At 38.9% G+C, this 22,271-nt stretch overlaps 1 protein-coding gene across 2 annotated transcripts in view; it reads right to left on the minus strand.

The window, feature by feature from the left end:
* Positions 1-22,271, minus strand: part of TRAF3IP1 (TRAF3 interacting protein 1) — a 143,134-nt gene that overhangs the window by 107,698 nt on the left and 13,165 nt on the right. For both annotated transcript variants that reach the window (XM_030579938.1, XM_030579939.1), the window contains exons 4-7: positions 16,430-16,573; positions 15,824-16,306; positions 11,078-11,155; positions 1,581-1,656 (exon numbers count right to left, since the gene is read on the minus strand). In XM_030579938.1, coding sequence (XP_030435798.1) covers positions 1,581-1,656; positions 11,078-11,155; positions 15,824-16,306; positions 16,430-16,573 — 781 coding nt within the window. The remainder of the gene's footprint in view (positions 1-1,580; positions 1,657-11,077; positions 11,156-15,823; positions 16,307-16,429; positions 16,574-22,271) is intronic.

Genomic DNA, 22,271 nt, shown 5'->3' on the forward strand with positions numbered 1-22,271 from the left:
ATGAAAAAAGCTAGCTGAGACTCAATCCGACAAGCCTGAGCTTATGCAGAGAGTTGAGGGAAGCACGTAGAGAACCTATCAAAATACATCTGTTCCAAGAATTGGAGGCATCTTCCCTAATCATCAACATGGTCTACAGTCTAGCAATCACACTTTACTCCTCAATATTGCAAGACTTGCAGATTACACTGATCACAAGTGATCAATGAAGAGACTGTGTCCCATCCTGTCAGATATGGGTTGTGTTACAGTCACCAATGCTTCTGCACCTCTCAGGACTGAAACTGTAAGCAAAAGCTACCCCAAAAATCCTGTCTAGTCCAGAATTCATCCAACCATCTTCTGAATGTGGTGAACTCATAAAAGCATATCAAACCTGTCTTCTACTTTCTGGGCTGTCTGTCAAATTGCTGCAAGGTGAAATTAAGTTATTGATTACTATGGATTATGCTCAATTCATCTCATCAATCACCTTGTCATTGCTAAAAAAGCACCTAACCAATTTTCATGCACAAATCTGGAACTCCATGTTCTGGAGGTGAAGACTTGTAGGTATTGGAGAAAGGACATTATTAACTACAGGCCCACTCTTCTGGAATTTGCTCTCTCCCAAAATAGATATAAATATGACGCTGGCTGCTCTCAGAAAAAGTTTTAAGATACACTTCTATCTCTAGGTCTTATCAATTGATAACATTACAAAATGCTGGGTTCCTAGTCAAAGTGATCAGTTCAAAAGTCACAGGGAAACATCATGTTTTGTCTCATTATTGAAATCTTTGCAAAGGCACCCAGGTACCATGGTGAAGGGCATCCTATAATAAATATTTTGAGTTTAAGTATTTCAAAATCTTTTGCCCTCAAAGATTTCATATTGAAAGGGAAATTCTAGATACTTAGCTATACATACAAGCTGTCCATTTTTCAGCAATGCCACAGTATGTGCACACCCACACTCATACACTTATACAGAGTTTTAAAGGCAGTATCTGTCCAGTCCTGATAGCTTATGAAGCATTAAAAAGCATCCTTTGTGATAGAAAAAATGTCCAGACCTCCTAGAGATCCTAGTGCATGATTTAATAGGATAGCTCAGTCGTTTGAGCATTGGCCTACTAAACCCAGGGTTGTGAGTTCAATCCTTGAGAGGGCCATTTAGGGATCTGGGGCAAAAATCTGTCAGTGGTGGTACTTGATTCTACTGTGAAGACAGGGGACTGGACTCAATGACCTTTCAAGGTCCCTTCCAATTCTATGAGAGAGGTATATCTTTATGTATTTAAAAAAAAAAAATTCAACATCAGCCTCTAAGTTTGTGCCTTCAATTCTGCATGCATATCTTTTCTGGTGGGTTTTGGCGGGGGGGTGGGTGGGTGGGTGGGTTTCGGTTGTCGTTTTTGTTTTGCATGCTAAATTGCGTAGATATATCTACTCACACAATGTATGCAAAAGATTGCCATTTGGATTTATAAATAAATGTTTTGCATAAAATAGTAAACAAAGATACTGTATACATTTATGGTATTCCTATTAATCTCTAAAGCATATTTAATAGACAAAGAAAAATGCTTTCCGGTTACCTTCAGCTCCAGGTTTGACTCGTTGCCTGGGTCCCTTTGTTGAAAATTGCCTTGGTATTCTTGCAGGACTTCCACTCTTTAAAAAAAACAAAAAACATGTTAATACAAGTTAGATTTCATTCATATAGACAGATCCACACACATATATAAATAAAATCAGGGCTAGCAAAATCTACTTGCACAGGGCAGGCAGGACACTTTCCTAGATTAATGCAGTTTCTTACCTTTTTTGTTTTAAAGCAACTGAAATTTTTAGTCCTCATGGTTTCAAGAGATAACCTCACAAATGTGAACTAAGCATACCCAACGCAGAAATGTCTTCCCAGTCTGCCGAAAGACTGTTCCAGTGCCACTGCTGGTCTTGGAGTGAGAGGGGCACTGATTGTTAGTGTTAAGGCAACGTGGGGGAAGTCAGCCACTGTAGGAGTGGGTGCCTATGGGGCCTGCCACTCCCACTGCTGCAGCAGATATACTAGATGGGGCTCAACTGCCCCAAAGAAGGTCTCTGTATATGGGGTATCAGGTGGCCTCCTTCCGCTCTAGCAGAAGATTCAGGCAGGGGAGGGGGATCATACCATACAAAATCTTTACTCCAAAGCCAAATGTGGGGTAGACTGGAAAAAGGCAGGTCTTCAGACAAGTACTATTTTGTCATATCCCCTGCTCAAAAAAAAAAAAAAAAAAAAAAAAGGTGTCTTTGAATTTGCTGTGAAAACTTCTTCTCACTTGCAGGTTGAATGATGAGCCCAATGATGGAGATTAGCTCATCATTTAACCATGGCTCCCTGTTCTTATAGTATGGCACAAGGGGGAACAGAACACCCAGTAGCTTTCACTATTATTAGTGTCAGGCACCATACCTTTCATCAGTTTCACTGCCCTTTTACAGAACCTTCCTATTTTGTCTACATCATTTTTAAGATGTAGTGATCAAAATTGAACAGTATGAGGTGAGAGCATACAGTGATTTATAGAATACAGTTTTAGTTTTCCCATATTCGCTATCCCTTTATATATCTCAGCATCTTGGTCCAAATCCTGATATATGTTTACCACCTCTCAGGATTTCCCCCTCACCTAACTTTTGAATGCATCTATGAATTAACAACGCATATCTTCTGCATCCAAGAATAACTGCCAACCCTACTGATAATGCATATTCTCATGATATGAATAAGACTCGTACCTTGATAATTTCTATATGGTTATTAAAAAATTCTTTGATACCCCCTCAAATCTGAACACTGCTCTAAGCGAAACAGCACACAATAATACTTCTTACATCTGTGATATCTGAAATACATGGCTATAGAACACCTACTCATGCGTTAAGGAAAACGCTCACCATAAAAGACATGTATGAAATAAAATGAAATATAGGAGAAAGAAAGGAAAAATATGCTTACCAAACTACTCTATATTCCTATTCACAATAATGCTAGAATCAATTTCTAAGAAAGCACAGAGACAGTGCACCCCATTGATAATAATTTGAGACACTGTTAACATAAAGAAGGTGAAGATTACCTGCTACAGGAGGGTCTGTAAATTTGCTTTTAGAGGGCATATTTTCCCCATTATGTACGAGTAACATTAATGAGCGCAATAGGAGCTAAGAATGCAGACAGTAGAGAGAACTTATGGATTTTCTCCAAACACAAAACTGACAAAATTATTTTAAATGGTGGTTGCAATTATGTGATTGTTTCAACTCTTTGCAGGAGCTGTTAAATCAGTACAAGCATCCTATGGGCAAGCAAGCAATCTATGGGCAAATGAGATTTAACAACTAGTTTGAGCCATTCAAAAACTGAAGTAAAATATGCACCAAAAATACTAAGGCGCATACCTCTGCCTTCAGAATTTCAGAAGACTTGAAATAAAACAAAAACATACAGATATTACAGCCAGAAATGTCTCTACACAAAATGAACAACAGGTGATATTGAATAAAGCAACTGGTTTTGATAAAGATTTATTCATTAGATTTTTGCAGTTATTTTACCTGTAGCAAGATAGGAAATGTTTTGGTTTCACTCTTTAGGAAGTATTGAGATTTACTGAAAAATAAAACTACTGCAAACAAAAGTGAAGGTAATAATGAAGTGGTTTATTTTAATTACTACCATCTTTTTACATTCATAACATTATGCAAGAGGCAAAATAAAACCTAGCATTCCAGCAAAATCTAGGTTGAGGGCCTTTGGGGCACATCTGGTCTGATCAAGCATTCTCATGACTTATGATGATGCAATTATTAGCACAGGTGGGGAAGAAGTTGAGACTAGGTGGAGAGGCTTCTAACAGAGCTGGTTTAGTGATTGATTTGTGTTGGTATGTTAATTCTGTTCTCTTACAAATTCAGAGGCTCTGAGACTTTAAAGAGCAGTCACTAATGGAGTCATTACAACAGTTTTTACTTTACAGTCAATTTCAAACTAGTCTGGAAAAATTAATTTAAGACTTAGCCTAAGCAGTCAGTACAAATACTTGCAAATTGTGTGACATCTTGTATTTGTTTGGAAAGTTTAAAGTCTGGGCTCCATCTAAATCTGCTAATCAGGCCTTCAGTATCAGCAGCTACACACCTTGGATAGCTGTATTTATGTGGTAAGAGACACAAATGTAATGCTGATTATTGGAAATCTAGCACATCACGACAAGAATATGCTCCAGAGAGATACTCTTCCACTTTTGCTTTTAAATCCCTCTTCTGATCCACAGGGGCAATGTTGTTCGACCACTGCATTAATGGGACTGTTAATGCAGTGACATTATGAAAATCCCTTGTCAATGACCAGCCCTTCCTCTGAGCTCCACTGCCATCACAAGTCACAGGGGTACACAGAAGACTCATGCCAAAAGTAAGGTTAGAACACCGCTGGTCACAAGATGCGTTCAGGATCCAATCATTGGCTCAGTGATTTTATACTCCTATGCGGTCTGAAGGCAAAGCAGTTAACTGGGAACTCAAGGACAAAAGTAATATACTGAGAATATGCCTTTATAACTTGAGAGGAAAATAAGTTAGTCTTTGCTCCGTAGTATTCAGGGTCTCACGGGGATATAAATTGGACCAATGTCTGGACTTCTCATATTACTCACTGGCCATTGTGGAAAAAATGTGTCTCCCATTCAAAAGAAAGGGTATACAACTCATACATGCATTGTAAGATATTAGCAGTTTGTTATCCCCCCTTCTCCCCCTATAAATCATCAAGTCCGACAGACTGGACAATACATTAAAAAAAAAACAAACCTTCAGCATTCCTATTCTCGAGAATAATTCTAATTCACCCATTATCCCAGAATCCTCCAAAGGGTACTGCTACCCTAATTAGAACAACATTGCTATGATTGTTTTTTAAATATATACCCAGGTTTTGTTCATGTCGGCATATCAATATAAACCATTTAGCACATTCTCTGCATGAATGTACCTCTGTGTTAAGTGAACAGTAAATGCTGGAAATACGGCCAATTTTCAATGCACTGAGAGCTATCACCTCCCTTGGAGAGTGCCCTGAATCTTTCTCCAACCTTTCATATTCCCATTATTTGCTTCTAAAACAGTTATCATTATTCTGAATCAAAGTTTTGTTTAATAACAGCCACCATTTACTGACCACTTGAGATGCATGACAGCAACAGAGAAAGATCTACATTTGCCAAGGTCCTTATAACTTGTGTGATTTTGACAGTATGACTTACCTGGAAATATCAATCTCTTATTTTTTCCTGGTAACCTGAGATCTGTAGACTGTAAAGAGATGTCCCACCAACTTTGGCTAATGCTAGCTAACCCCTTCAGCCACAAATGAATGTCCTTGGACAGAGAATTTTGGCTGGCAAATTGTATAATTTAATGTATGACTTCCATTATATGGAATGTGAATAAGTGACACCATCAAAAGAGAGTCATTTAGAACTTTAATATTAATGAAAAACTCCAAAACAAAGCTCTATGGAACTACTGCATTTGTCCCTCTCAAAGCAGCTGCTTTCTGTGATTCAGTAACATTGTTTAAATATATATTCTAGATCATTTCCACACAAAAATTCTCCTCTGAAAGAATGTCATTAGATGTGCCTTAAAGGATGATCCAAATGACCAATTCCAGAGCAACATAGCTTGTGAAGCAATAAACAGACACCAGAGATGTGGCCAAAAGTGACAGGATATTACAAAATGCTACAGCCAAAAGTTTCAACAGTCATCTGTAAAACAGGTCAGACCTTTTCAATGTGTTTTGCCTTAGGGTTCACCGACATCCTATCCATCTTCTGTAGCCACTTTCCCCATAAACAGCACCATATGCTTCAGAAGGTCCACCTAAGGCCTGAGTCCCCTGGCTTTTGTCACAAGTCTTGAAGTTATCTTTATGATCTAAAAAGTCAGTCATGCTATGGAAGTGCCTACCTGAGAACAAAACTACTCAATCTGGACCAAGAGCATACAAGACACAATTTTACTTTCTCTCTTCACAAGCAAGGGGATAAGCAATAACAAGCAAGCATCCATCTTCCAACACACACTGAAGATTGCCTGGCAGATATTATCTGAATGCTTCCTGTTCATATTTGCTCAGACTAGCTTTACTTTCATTTTAGAAAATGTATTATGGATACCAGGATATCACCACTTGCTAGTGACAGAACAGATTTTCTTTAACAAAGAATATGCAAGAATTTGAAGGCATTTGCCCAGTGCTCAGACTTCTGGAGATAAATAGCAAGAGGAATATTACAAATTCTGAGAAAATCTAGTCTAGAAGTCTAATCTCAAACAAGCCTGGTTAGCAAAATGAGGTCTAAGTGACAGTATACATTAAAAGTGTTAAGACAGACTTCTAAATGAACAAAGCTTTCTTATATGTAGTATTCAAACCACTCAGCTTGAAACACTGCAGGCACCAGAATTGACAGCAGGGAGCCTGTCTCTCCTGCACTTTAAATATCCTCTCTGCTGGTGCCCAGTCAGAAAGGAACAGGAAGGTGCCTGACTTGAATGCAGAGGGGACAGGAGCCAGACCAGACAGAGGGAAAGGAGTAGATTGGGGCAAGAAGCCTGTTAAAACTCAGACTAAAGGTGGAAGGGGAGAGAGAAAATGACTAGGAGCCAGGAGTGGAAACGGATCTGGTGTGTGAGGAGAGAAAACGGTGACTGGCTGGGCAAAGAGATTGGGACGATAAGCCAGAGGTGTGGTGGTATAGACTAAGGGTGGACGAAGAGCCCAGAGAGGGAGCCTGGGAATTGGAACCAGCGTAGGTGAAAGGAGAACAGAACAGATGAGGAGCCAGAGACTAAGGCTGCACAAGGAGACTGCAACTAAGACAAGAAGCATAAGGAGTGGAGACTGGGACAGGATAGTCAAGGAGAACTGGAATGAGGTGAAGAGCCAGGGATGGGGAAAAAGAAATGGTACAGAAACAAGTTGGAAGGGAGAAGGAGAGCAGGCAAAAGGGTCTATGATCACAAGAGTACACTGTCCTCCGCAACCTAAAATGGCACCCAAGATTACTGAGTCTCATCATTCCTCCATGGTCAACAAATATCTGTGAAACCCACTGTGTGTTGCAACCCCCTGCAGTGTCTGATCTACATAGAGAAGGACACAGAGGACTCCCTTAGTTCAAGTGGCAGAGGTCTGTGTGGAGGACCTAAACTGGGGGTTCTCAAACTGGGGGATCATGACCCCTCAGAGGGTCACAAGGTTATTACATGGGGGGGGGGTCACGAGCTGTCAGCCTCCACCCCAAACCCTGCTTTGCATCCAGCATTTATAATGGTGTTAAATATATTAAAAAGTGTTTTTAATTTATAAGGGGGGGCTCGCACTCAGAGGCTTGCTATGTGAAAGGGGTTACCAGTACAAAAGTTTGAGAACTACTGACCTAAATATTCCAACCATGAGGTTGGTGGGTGATATCATATTGACACATGACGGATTTTTTTTTTCAGTTTGGTTTTTCCAGGTGTCTAATAAATCACCACACACTACATTAAAAGAACGGAACACAGGTTGCAAGGTCTAAACATTCAAAAGTTAGGAAGTGCCAGAATTACGGCTGCCCATGCAACCTTAATCTGCCCCCCTTATGCATATGCATTACGATATATAGGCTCTCTGTACATGATCACACACTGCTTTCCCACAGAATCCCTGCCTCTTTCAGTGCACAGATGGATGGGGCTTTAATTAATGAGCCCCTATTCAATATTTTGTCTTCCCTTCTTTGTTCAATGTGTGGCCCCAGGCCTTATTCACTTCACATTATTCAAACACTGCTCCGATACAGAATTCTTTTCTTCATGGGCTTTTCTGTGGCACTTATTACCATAGTATCTAAGTAGTATCATAGTATCTAAGTGCTTTACAAATGTTCATTTATCTTCACAACTCCTCTGTGAGGTGGTGGTTCCCCATTTTACAGATGGGTAGCTGAGATAGAGAGAGACTAAGATAAAAAATATCCACTAATTTTGGGTGCCCAATATGAAACTACTAAAACCTAATTTTTCAGAGCATAAATATATACGTACATTATGTAGCAATTTATGTATTCAGCCACCATTCCCATTGGCCTCAATTGCAGCTGAGTGCCCAGTACTTCCGCAAATCACACCCCAAGTGTCTCAGATTGGATACCCAGAAAATGAGAAACACAAAGTTAGTAATCACCTGTGAACATTTTGGTTTAAGTGACTTGCCCAGCATCACATAGGAACTCTCTGGCAGAGGCAGGGATAGAAGCCAATTTTGGGGGGCAGCATTCAACCACCTTTACTACAAGATAGTTCTTTCTCTTCTTGCCAACTCCTGCCTCACTCACTACACATCTTCCAACTGCTGCAACAAATGAGGTAGGAGTCCTACAGACAGCAGTCTCCTTCACTGCACAACCTGGAGCAGTCTATCCCGTGTACTAAATGTGGAAGGAGTCTCATGGAAAAATCAGTAGGTAATTAAAGACTATAACAATGCACACACACAAGCGAGTCAAAGGCAGGCTGCACTGACCCCTTAATTCTGGCATTTCCTAACTTTTGACTGCTTGAACGTAGCTATGTGTGTGTAATATTGATATAAAAAGATATGAGTAGAAGGCCTGGAAACAGTTTCTCCTACACAGACAAGTCAACAGCAGTAATGCATGCCAACATTAAGTTTCTACTGTCATAATTAGAGGTTTGAAACTGGCAGCAATGCAACTTACTCTACATGTCAAATAAAAGTATCTTTTATCATATTATGTGCTACATCATGCTATATCAAAAAATAATTATGAATGAAATATGAGCAGCACAGCCACAAGTATCTTGACAAGCGAAGACTGCTGTGAATCAAACCAAACTCTTACCACTCCCTCTACATAAGGGTTGTTTCAAAATGCACATGACACCATGGAGTTCAATTTTAAAAAGCTAGCGTTGAATGTTGAAAATTCAAATAAAGAAACAAGGCAATAAAATGAGTTAAATACTGCTGTTAAAAACCCCATATGCATACACACACCTGATTTTTGGCCTGATTTTCATTCTTACTTCACCTGTTTTACAGCTGTGAGGCTTAAACGGAGTAACAGCAGTTTAAATCAGGAGCAATTCCATGGAAGTTAATGGAGCTACATTAGTGTACTGCTAGTGCGATATGAGGATCAGTCCCAGTCGAGTAAGATGCTTTTCTCGTTTGTTTCATTTTTGGAATTTCTTCCTAACCACTGTGAGGGAATATCTTAATTCTTTGATTCTAGGGATTCATTAGGAACATCTTCATTCCACTCTCTTCCCCCACAATCCAGTGAGGTGACCATTTCTCATGCATGGGTCTATAGTGCATGTTTTAATCAACTGTAGACAACGCAATGTCTTCTAATACGCACGTGAGTGAAGGAGAAGCATGTCATCTAAAGTGAAGGTAATAAACCAAAATGACCTAGAATAATTCCAGAAAGCACTTAGGACAGGAAGTGGAACTTTACTGCACTATAGTACATTGTTGTCCTGTGGCACCTTATAGACTAACAGAAGTATTGAGGCATAAGCTTTCATGGGTGAATACACATACGTCTGACGAAGGGGGTATTCACCCACCAAAGCTTATGCTCCAATACGTCTGTTAGTCTATAAGGTGCCACAGGACTCTTAGTCTGGCTCTGTAAAAAGCAACAAACACGACTACTCCTCTGATCCTAGTACATTGTTGTGGTGCCCAAGAGCACTGCTCTAGTTTGGGATCAGGCTCAGAATTTCCACTAGAAACCCCATTTGCAGGAAGTTTAACTTGGCCATAACAATTAGCTTCAAATTTAAAACTAGTGCATACGCTCTCAGCCCAACTGCCAATATTTTAAAATGTCTGGTCTGATTTTAGTCAAAGAATGACTATAAAAATTTGTCATCTAATGCAGAAGATAACATGATGATGTGAGTAGTCCACAGACTCCTACAGAGATTCCTGCTAGACCTGGCATCCTACCTACTATTTTAATGTTTTTTCTAGTCTCTACTGCTTTACAAAAATATTTTAGCCTCATCTCTAAAGGACTTAGCCACCTGGACCAGTAACTCCCAAAATTGCCTGCAGTCATCAGGAGGCAACTGATGCAGACATAGTGATATCAATAGAAGCTATGGAGGCTCTGCAGCTTCTGTTCAGTTGTGACCACTTGGCTGATAACACAACCTATTTCCTCTTCATCCAATTCTAGCATATCTATGGGGGGGAGAGATAGCTCAGTGCTTTGAGCATTGACTTGGTAAACCCAGGATTGTGAGTTCAATCCTTGAGGGGGCCATTTAGGGATTGGTCCTGCTTTGAGCAGGGGGTTGGGCTACATAATCTATTGAGGTCCCTTCCAACCCTAATAATCTAGGATATCATCATGAATGGTGGATAGACACAAAAAAGAGCAATGGATGCCACTGAAGGTGGCAATGGAAAGAAAAATAATTGCACATTGTCCCTTTTAAGAAAGGCTGAAGGTCAACTAAACTGGATTCCAAGCAGGTTCAACTCCAAACGTCTGCTTAGTTGAAGGTTTCCCCATTGCCACTATGTCACAGGAGAATCTGTTGGCTGCAAGAAGACACCTGAGTCCTCAGCACCAATGACACCCCAACAGCAACAGACTCTCATTAAAAAGCCAGCTTCCTGGATGCTGGAGCATCCCCAAAACTAGGCCCAGAGTGATATACCTGCTTTAGCATCCCACAAACTTTATATTAATCTAAAACAATTGAAAAAAAAATCACTGCAATCCTCAGGTAACAGACTCCCATAGGTGCTGGAACTAGGGGTGCTGCTGCACCCCCTGGTGTAAAGTGGTTTCCATTATATACAGAGTTTACACTTTGGTTCAATGGCTCTCAACCCCCAACCATAAAAATTGTTCCATCTCCACTGCAGACTCCCAGAGCTCACTATAAGTTAATATATTCTAAAACTTTGAACAGACAGCTTGACAGAGCTTTTGTATTGCTTTGCAATACTTACCTCTTTACCTGGCTCAGTCTTGGTGTCTTTAGAAGATCTCTCTGTTTTCTTAGGTAAAGTATCCTCAGATCCTGTGGACTGAAGAGAAACAGCTGCTATAGATCTAACAATTGAGATACTTAATATCAATAGCCACTTAAAAGGAAAAACCTTAATGATAAAAATCAATGTACAGTAATGCTGAGTTTAATAATGAGGCAAATTTCTTATCGGTCTTCTTTTAACAGATATCCCCTAGCCATTACTGGTGTAAGGGTCACCCTTAGGACAAAGGGAGTTCTCTGATGGTGTGGAGTTTTGTGGAGTGCAGTGCCTGTATAAAACCCCAGATGGCACCACACACCGAAATATGCTTCCGCTGATAACAAACAAGTAAACCTTTTAAGATGTCATCTTTTCTGAGCAATCCCAGAGGGAAAATAATCCTCCAGATTGGGGGGACATGTGTCTGTAAATTATCTTCTCTCACACAAAAATTAACCTGTTCTCACACTCCAGATGTCCCCTAATCTGGAGTCACTATTGGCAAATGGCAAGTAGTGGAAGAAAAACAGAAGCTAGGAAAGATTTAGAGAAAGTTAGCAGGACCCAGCATCCAGAAAGCCACAGCTTGAGTGATGAAGTGAAAAACAATGAGGAGATGGAATTTAAGACAGTTATGAGTTCTAGACAAGAGAAGACCACATACAGGGAGTAATGACTGGGAATATGTCCCTTGTCTGAGAGAGAACTAACAAGTGTGTGATCCATTACAGATTCACAGATTCCAAGGCCAAACAGGACCAATAGAAGACAGGCCAAAGGACTTCCCCAAATTAATTCCTAGAGCAGATTTTTTAGAAAGAAACCTAATCTTGATTTAAAAGTTCCCAGTGAGGGAGAATCCACCACAGTCCTTGGTAAATTGTTCCAATGGTTAGTTACCCTCAACGTTAAATATGTACACCTTATTTCCAGTCTGAATTTGTCCAGCTTCAACTTCCATTCACTGGATATTATACCTTTCTCTGCTAGACTGAAGAGCCCATTATTAAATATTTGTTCCCCTGTAGGTACTTATAGATTGTAATCAAGTCACCTCTTAACCTTCTCTTTGTTAAGTGCTAAATAGATTGAACTTCATGAGTCTATTACTATAAGGCATGTTTTCTAATCTTTTAATTAGAGCTGTCAAGCGATTCAAAAAATTAATCGTGATTAATCGCACTGATAAACAACAATAGAATACAATTTATTCAAATATTTTTGGATGTTTTCTACATTTTCAAATATTGATTTCAATTACAACACAGAATACAAAGTGTACAGCAATTCATACAGCTCACTTTATATTTATTTTTCATTACAAGTATTTGCACTGTAAAAAACAAAAGAAATAGTATTTTTTAATTCACCTATCACGAGTACTGTAGTGCAATCTCTGTATCATGAAAGTTGAACTTACAAATGTAGACTTATGGACCAAAAAAACTGCATTCAAAAATAAAACAAAGTAAAATTTTAGAGCCTGCAAGTCCATTCAGTCCTACTTCTTGTTCAGTCAGTCACTCAGATGAACAAGTTTGTTTACATTTGCAGGAGATAATGCTGCCTGCTTGTTGTTTACAATGTCACCAGAAATACTATTTTTGTTTATAATTTTTACAGTGCAAATATTTAGAATAAAAAATATACATTTTGATTTCAATTACAACACACAATACAATATATATATATGAAAATGTAGAAAAACATCCAAAATATTTACTAAATTTCAATTGGCATACTATTGTTTAACAGTGTGATTAAAACTACAATTAATTTTTTTAATCATGATTAATTTTTTGGACTTAATCACGTGAATTAACTGTGATTAATCGACAGTCCTACTTTTAATCATTCTTGTGGTCCTTCTCTGAACCTTCTTACATTTGTCAACATCCTTCTTGAATTATGGACATCAAAACTGGACACAGTATTCCAGCAGCAGCTGCACCATTGCCAATATAGTAGTAAAATAACATTTCTACCCCTGACTGAGATTCCTCTGTTTACGCAGCCAAGGATTTCACTAGCCCTTTTGGCCACAGCATCAGACTGGAAGCTCATGTTCATGTTCAGACTGGAAGCTCACTGTCAACTACCATCCCTAAATCTTTTTCAGAGTCACTGCATCCCAGGATAGAGTCTCTCATCTTGTTAGTATGGCCTGCATTCTTTGTTCCTAGATGTATACATTCACATTTAGCCATATTAAAATGCCATATTGTTTGAACAGGACTGCTTGGTAACCTGGGTGCAAACGATCTGTATCAGTGACCTGTCCCCATGATTATTTACCTGTCCCCAATTTTTGTCTTATCTGCAAACTTTATCAGTGATAAAATAGCATAGCGCTGAGAACTAATTCCTCTGGGACCCCACTAGAAACGCACATATTGGATGATGATTCCCCATTTTGAGACCTATCAGTCAACTTTTAAGTTATTTAATGTGTACCATACTGACATTATTTCATTCTAGTTTTTAAATCAAAATGTCATGCGGTACAAGTCACATGACTTACAGAAGTCTATTACATCAACACTATTACTTTCATCAACCAAACTTGTAATCGGATGAAAAAGATCTATCAAGTTAGCTTGACAGGATCTGATTTCCATAAACGCATGTTGATTGGCATCTAGTAATGGAGCAATACTATTGTTAGGATTCTTTTTGTTCCTAATATACTTTTAAAAACTCCTTACTGTCCTTAACTCTGCCAACAATAGATTTCTCCTTGTGTCCCTTGGCACCCCATATAAATTTTCCACAGTTCCTGTATTTATATTCATTGGTATATAGGTAATTAAAGAATTTATTCTTTTCATGTCATTTGGTTCCTTACGCCCTGCTGGACATAATACCCATGCAGGAGGGAAATGGCTTGATGCTGGTGGACTTCCTTTCAGCCCTCCCAGCAAGAACAAAGTTGGAATCAAGCAAACAAGTCTAAAGACAGCCAGCAACAAGAAAGAAAGGCCAAATGGGCCAAGCTTTTACACTAACTGCCCTACTGCCATTCAGAAAAGCAAATGCCAATTTGATGATCAGGAAGTACAATACAGAACCTAATGGCTCAAATTAAGGTATCATGGAGGAGGTGGGATTTCCACAAAGACCTGATGTTATCAAGGCTTTCTAGGACCTAGTAGCATTCAGCTATTTTACCACTAGGGGATTTAAGTGCTAACGGTCCCATGTCAGTGTTCCTCAAACAAGGGGTCTCTACCCACAAGTGGGTCGTGGGAAGGTAGTAGATGGGTCACAGGGCCCTAAGCAAATGTACATTTCTCCCCACTCCAAGCACAGCAACCTGACACGCGGCGTAACCATTGGACGACAAAGCCAGTCCCATGAGACAGGAGCCACCTCTGCAGGCTGAGTGCAGGAAAGGCTCATTATCCATCCCCCACCTCCTCCAGGGCATCCCTCTATACCTGGCTGGGATCAGGGTTGCAGTGCTGGGATGGAAGGTGCATATATGTAATGGTGGGTGGCAAAAGACAAAATGCAGTTGGTGGGTCACATCAGTAAAAAGTTTGAGAACCACTGTCATGTGTTATTCCTTCTGGAGAAACTTAAACTTCAGAGGGAACATTTCTTCTAATGGCACTCCAAGAGGGTGTTGGTGTGTAATTGGAGATTTAATTATTAGACCATCTACTCCACTCTTCATAAATTTTGTTTTTTTTTCACAAAAACATCAGGATATCTACCACTGGCAATTACATGGACTGATTTATTGGTGAGAAGAGAATCAGCTCAAGAGAGTCAGGCCTGTAAAGACAGTCACCATTGTCAGATCCAGGAAAGAAGTAACCTGGAGTACATTTTTGTCCCTGACACAGTAGTAGCAGCTGAGAGATTGCCTGACTGAGGACCAGAAGTAAACAATCTAGAATGCGCAATAGCCCAGAGAAAAAAATATGTTATAAATCAGAGGCGGCAGCTATTGGTTTGTGTTTTGCAGTTTAATAATGAAAGCCCTTTCCGCCCAGCAATCATTTTAGACAAAAGAGAAAGTAGTACCCTCCTTCTGCATATCTGAATTGTTGCAGGACTGTTTCTTTACTGAGACTATACTGCTACTGTCTACAAGGACTCCAATATAGAACAAAAATATTTTCAACAGCTGCCATTTGTAGGGAGGATGCTGGTTATGTGGTCGCTTCCAGGACTCAGATGCCCAAGATCCTCTTAGCTAGACCACACAATGCTTCAAATCAGATGCAAGGAGTTCCCACCACCTTCAAGGTTTTGATATGCTCCAAGATGCTTTTTGCTGGATGCCATTTACAAAAGCTGTGAAAAGGCTACTACAAAGGACATAGTCTTTTCAAGCATCAGTAAACAGAATCCAAGATCCACGCTACAGCCCCTGGAGCTGCCTCTGCAAAGCAGCATTCAGCTGGAGGCATGCAGAGTGTGTATGTGTGCATGCAATCACAATCCATGTTAAGTGCTACAAAAAAGGAAGGGAGAGAGGAAAGGGATTTTGAAGACAGGAAAGAGTCTCCATTATTTTTAATTCAATGAAGCACGCAGGTTTTTGCTTAGTGAAAACAAAGGCACTTAAGAATTGTTAAATTAACCACAGACAACCAAGAATGCCAGATGAAGATATGTGCAAACGTGATATAAAGACACAGACTCAATCAATACCACAGGGATGAGAGCACGTTAGTAAGGGACCTTTTTTTCCAAAAAGAGTGTTTGTTTTACCTTTTTTTCTGCTTTATCCGTTCCTTGTTCTTTCAAGCGTTCCCCATCTTTGCCTCGTTCCCTTCGTCTGTCCCTCTCTCTCTCTTTCCCCCTATCTTTGTCTCTCTCACGGTCTTTGTCCCTGCCCTTCTCTTTGTCCCTTTCTTTCAATTTTTCCTTTTCTTTTCCTCCTTCATGCTTTCTTTCCTTCTCCTGTCCTTTATCATGTTCCAGATCTTTTTCTCGTTCCATCTCTCTTTTTTCTTTGACTCTACTTTTTTCTGTTTCTCTTCCTTGTTTGGATGTTCTGTTCTTGCTTTTCTCTCTTTCATGTTTTTCACCTTCTCTAAAATTGTCTGCTTCAAGGTCTTTGTGCCTGTCTTCTTTATCTGTATGCTTTTCTCTCTCCTTTTCTTTTTGTTTCTTCTCTTCTTCTTTCAACTCTTCTCTAGGTTTTCTGTCTCGGCTTGTACTTCTATCTTTTATTTCATTGTCCCCTCTACCCTAAAAATAGAGTATAAAGTAATATTAAGCTATAGCACAAGCCAGTTCCATTACACCATATTTATCATCCCAAAATATTTCTAGTTGTAGTCCCTTTTCCCCCAGAAATGCAGCAAAGCCCACCTCTTTATCCTTATGGCTTTTCTGTTCTTCTGCCCTGGATTCTCTGTTTTCTTTATCTTGAGATTTAGAAGTAGATGGAGGCTTTCCTTTGATATCAGCTTTCTCCCCAGCAAGCACCCTCTTCACAGCATCATCACTGGACAACTGTAGAGAAGATTAAACCCACCGAAAATTAGCCTGTGTTACTTTATTAAATGCAATCTGCATTTCTAATTCTGCAGTTCCCAGGATGATTTTTATGAAATCTTATGTTTTATGCTTCTCCTTTCATTCAAAGACAATACACTGATTTAAGTCAACTGCTTTCTTGTGCCTCTTTTTTAATAATTTGACTGTATCCAGCAAAGCTATCCACATATTCTGTGATTTTCTATTAATATTACATGTTTCCAATGTTAATTAGTCTCATTACTACGTTTTTTACCTTTTATCTATAATAGTAACATGGATTATTTTGAAAGTATCTACCATATTATGACTGCTACACTGGTTAAACATTCCTAACCTTACAATGCCACATTTAGACATACTCTGATGTGGCTCCATTTTAACCATCAGATTGTTTCATTTTAAAGAAAGCATTTTTTTTAAAAAACGTTAGGAAACCTATACTGAGGAGGACTTCCAACAGAATTTAGTGACCATGTTAAAAGAAGCCCTCAAGTGTCCCGTTAAATTTGATTCAGCTTTGAAAACTACTAAGCAAACAATTTTTACCAGTCCATTTGGGTGGCTGCTAAAGTCAAGTCTCAGTTTCTGCACAACGATGGCCATAAGTTCTGTTATACCAAGATATGCGTATATATACTGAGGTGACCATACCCTTAGGAATTTTTCTGCTAAACCTTGCTCTTCCTGAAAGAGAACTGGATTTTTAAGATCACTGGAACTGCTTTTGCCCCTCATGATAACTCAGTACAGAGGAGTCAGGCACCTGAGCTACTCTGATTCCCTCTTCGTGTACAATTGGAAAAGGATGAATTTTTGTGGGTTTTCGTATTCAGTCACTAGCATCTGAACAACATTAGTGACATTGGCCGCATTTACAGAAACAGTAAACAGCATGAGATTAGCACTAAAAGTCTGAATCTAAACAGCACTGAGACCAGAGGATCCTTTGCACACAATAGACCAAGTTTGATATTTTCACAATCATAAAAATCAATAGGATAATTATCTCAACCCATTAGTTTCAGTCGACTGAAACTACTTTCAGGATATTGGATCTTGTCAAAAATTCCCAAGGAAATTCAGGGTCAAGAACATTATCTAAGCAATCCAAAGCCTGTTTCCTAGATTCTCCCTCCCTAATTTCAAACAAGAAAGAAGCCAATGCAATTGATTTATCAGAAAGCTATGGGAAGGGCTCACATGCAATATGAACTTCAAAAACTACTGGATTACCAAAAAATCAATTTGAATCATCCTCATGTACAATCCTTCAACACTACAGTGTTTTATAATAATGTCCTTAAATACTTCACTGTTATTACCCCAAGTGTTTTGGGCCATTAATATAGTATTTTCTTTTATGAAAGGGAAGAACTCTGCAGGAGAATAGAACCTGTCCGTCTGTTCTTGTTCAGATCACTAATCATGCTGAGGCTATGATCAAGCAGGGCATCAGTGGATAAAGAGCTCAAGAAGATTAGTCCTTTTTTTCAAAAGCTTCACAGTGACTATACGCAAAAAACAGGAATACAACAGGCTATATTAAAGGCAACAGTTGTTTTAAAACCCATGAGTTTTCAAGGTTACTAAGACAAGGGATCTGTCTCCAGTGCCACTTTTTTGCATACTTGGAGGAAAGAGTGGCTTTTTTACAGTAAGAACCTTCATTTGCAATTTTAAAAGGTTGAAAGATTTTGAAAAATAGGTGCCTAAAGATATGCTCATCAACTCATTTAGGTGCATAAATGGCCCAATGGTACACTGAAAATCTGGTCATTCCTACTGAGAAAATGCTTGTGGATTCTGTTGTAATTAAACCGAAGAGTATGCCATGTTCCCCTAATATGGTGATGATATAGCCAAAGTTTATGGGCCAGATCCTCAATTTATATGAACAGCTCAACTGATTCCCATGGAGTTACAATGCTTTACATCAGTTAAGGATCAGGCCATATGTACTTTTAGTCATGCTATATTGCAGTTAACACAACAATACAATTCATATATTGAGTAAATACAAACAGTGGATGAGTTTCCATACAGTTTGTCATATCCATGAATCAGTTTAAACTAAATGGAAGGATAAACAAGGGCCCTTGATTTCAAAAGGGCAAGCTAAAAAAAAATTAAGGAATTTAATTACAGAAGAGGACTACACTGACTAACCCAAGGATCTGAATGTAGAAGAGGCTTGGAATCACTTTAACTCAAAGTTGCAGGAACTATCTGGAGCTTGCCTCCTGAGCAAGGGGAGTGGAGGGGGGGAGGGAAATCATAGGAAGGGTTGCAGATAGGGCTGTCAATTCATCGCAGTTAACTGACGTGATTAACTCAAAAAAATTAATCGTGATTAATTGCACTTATAACACTAGAATACCACTTAAAATGTATTAAATATTTTTGGATGTTTTTCTACATTTTCAATATTGATTTCAATGACAACACAGAATACAAAGTGCACAGTGCTCACTTTATATTATTTTTATTACAAATATATGCACTGTAAATACGATAAACAAAATAAATAGTATTTTTCAATTCACCTCATACAAGTACTGAAGTGCAATCTCTTTATCGTGAAAGTGTAACTTATAAATGCAGATTTTTTTTGGTTACATAACTGTACTCAAAAATAAAACAGCGTAAAACCTTAGAGCCTGCAAGGCCACTCAGTCCTACTTCATATTCTGCCAGTCGCACAAGTTTGTTTACATTGATGGGAGATAATGCTGCCTGCTTCTTATTTACAATGTCATCTGAAAGTGAGGACAGGCGTTCGCATGGCACTTTTGTAGCCGGCACTGCAAGGTATATACATGCCAAATATGCTAAACATTCATATGCCCCTTCCATCCTTCAGCCACAATTCCAGCGGACATGCTTCTATGCTGATCATGCTCATTAAAAAAAATAATGCGTCAATTAGATCTGTGACTGTACTCCTTGGGGGGAGAATTGTACATCTCCTGCTCTGTTTCACCCACATTCTGCATATATTTCATGTTATAGCAGACTCAGATGATGACCCAGCACATGTTCGTTTTAAAAACACCTTCACAACAGATTTGACAAAATGCAAAGAAGGTACCAATGTGAGATTTCTAAAAGTAACTACAGCACATAATCCAAGGTTTAAGAATCTGAAGTGCTGTCCAAAATCAGAGGAACAGGGTGTGGAGCACGCTTTTAGAAATCTTAAAAGAGAAACACTCTGATGCAGAAACTACAGAACCCAAAACATCAAAAAAGAAAATCAATCTTCTGCTGGTGACATCTGACTCTCATGATGAAAATGAACATGTGTCAGTCTGCACTGCTTTGGATCATTATCAAGCAGAACCCATCATCAGCATGGAAGTATGTCCTCTGGCATGGTGGTCGAAGCATGACGGGACATATGAATCTTTAGCACATCTGGCACATAAATATCTTGTGATGCTGGTGCCATGTGAATCCCTATTCTCACTTTCAGGTGACATTATAAACAAGAAGCAAGCAGCATTGTCTCCAGCAAATTGTAACCAACCTTGTTTTTCTGAGTGATTGGCTGACCAAGAAGTAGGACTGAGTGGATTTGTAGACGCTGAAGTTCTCCATAGCATTCAAAAATAAAAGGTTTTTTAGTACATAATTCTACATTTGTAAATTCAACTTTCATAGTAAAGAGATTGCACTACAGTACGTGTATGAGGTGAATTGCAAAATTACAATTTTTTTGCTTTTTCCAGGTCAAATATTTGTAATAAAAAATAAAGTGAGCACTCTGCATTTTGTATTCTGTGTTGTAATTTAAATTAATATATTGAAAATGTAGCAAGCATCCAAAAATAATTTTTTTAATCACTTGACAGCCCTAGTTGCAGACCAAACTTAGGGCCAAGCATCTCAAACCGGTTATTAAGAGAGAGCAGACAGTCTGCCTGTGAGGAATAGATGGGATGGATCAGCAAGGAAAGATACCTCTTGGAAGTCAGAAAGTGTAGGGGGAAAATAAAAATTGCAAAAAGCCAAGCAGAGTTGGAACTTGCAAGGGAAATTAAAACCAACAGTAAAAGGTTCTTTAGCTATATAAAGAAAAAGAAGACAAAAACAAGGAAAGAAGAAGTGCGACTGCTAACCACTGAGGATGGGGTGGAGATGACAGCTAATGTAGGAATGGCCGAACACCTAAATGAATACGTTGCCTCAGTTTTTGGTAAGAGCAATGAGGAGCTTGGGGACGGTGGCAGGATCGGTAATGGAAACAAGTATATGGAAGTACAAATCAGCATATCCGAGGTAGAAGTCAAATTTAAACATCTTAACAGGACCAAATCGAGGGGGCCTGGATAATCTCCATCCAAGATTATTAAAGGAACTGGCACATGAAATTTCAAGCCCAACAGCAAGGATTTTTAATGAATCCATAAACGAGGGGGTCATACGCTATGACTGGAGAATTTCTAGTACAGTACCTATATTTAAGAAAGGGGGAAAAGACAATCCAGGAAACTACAAACCATTAGTTTGACCTCAATTATATGCAAGATCTTAGAACAAATTTTGAAAGAGAAAGTAGTTAAGGGCATACAGGTAAGTGGTAATTGGGATAAAATACAACATGGTTTTACAAAAGGTTGACCATGCCAGACCAACCTGATCTCTTTCTTTGAGAAGATAAGCGATTCTCTAGACAAAGGAAATGCACTAGATCTAATCTACCTGAATTTCAGTAAGGCATTGATAGAGTTCCACATTAGAAATTAGTTAAATTAGAGAAGATGGGGATTAATACAGGAATCAAACTAGTTAAAAGGAAACTCTAACCAGTCATCCTGAAAGATGAACTGTCAGACTGGAAGGAGGTTACTAGTAGAGGTCCTCAGGGACTGGTCTTGGGACCAATCTTATTTCACATTTTTATTAACGACCTTGGCAAAAGTAGGAGTGTGCTAAGAAAATCTGCAGATGACACAAAGTTGGGAGATATTGCCAATAGAGAAGAGGACTGGAATATCAGACAAGAATATCTGGAGGACCTTGAAAACTAGAGAAATAGAAATTTAATAGTGCAAAGTAAAAGGTCATATGCTTAGGGACTAATAAGAATTTTTGCTATAAGCTGGGGATTTATCAGTTGGAAGCAACAGAAGAGGAGAATGACTAATATACCTCGGTCTATCACAGGATAACTATGAGCCGCCAATATGATGCAGCTGTGAAAAAGGCTAATGCAATCCTAGGATGCACTTGGTGAGGTATTTCCAGTAGAGATAGGGAAGTGTTATTGCCATTACACAAGGCATTGGTGAGACCTCTTTTGGAATACTGTGTGCAATTCTGGTCTCTCTGTGACGTTATGAGTATAATATAGTATCTCATTGAAAGCTGACAGGACCAGAGAAAGTTAATTACCTCACAGACTGACCTGACCCATGGCCAAACTTTAGAGACTTGTTAGGAAAATATATAAATGAATAGAGCTTTGAAATGCAGGTCTGCATTGTTAGAGGTAGAAGGATAGGTGTTTTCTCAGGTCTTGTGATGTAAGCAAACAAGTCTTGTCTATTGCTATAGCTTTAATTCAAAGATCAAAAAGGGAATATTAACATTTATGATGATGCTTGAGTGAAACATTATTATTTTCTGTATGTCTCTCTGAAGGTTGTGGTAACCTGTATCTGAACTGTTT

The sequence above is a fragment of the Gopherus evgoodei genome, chromosome 11 (genome assembly GCF_007399415.2).
Source record: "Gopherus evgoodei ecotype Sinaloan lineage chromosome 11, rGopEvg1_v1.p, whole genome shotgun sequence".
Taxonomy (NCBI): domain Eukaryota; kingdom Metazoa; phylum Chordata; order Testudines; family Testudinidae; genus Gopherus; species Gopherus evgoodei.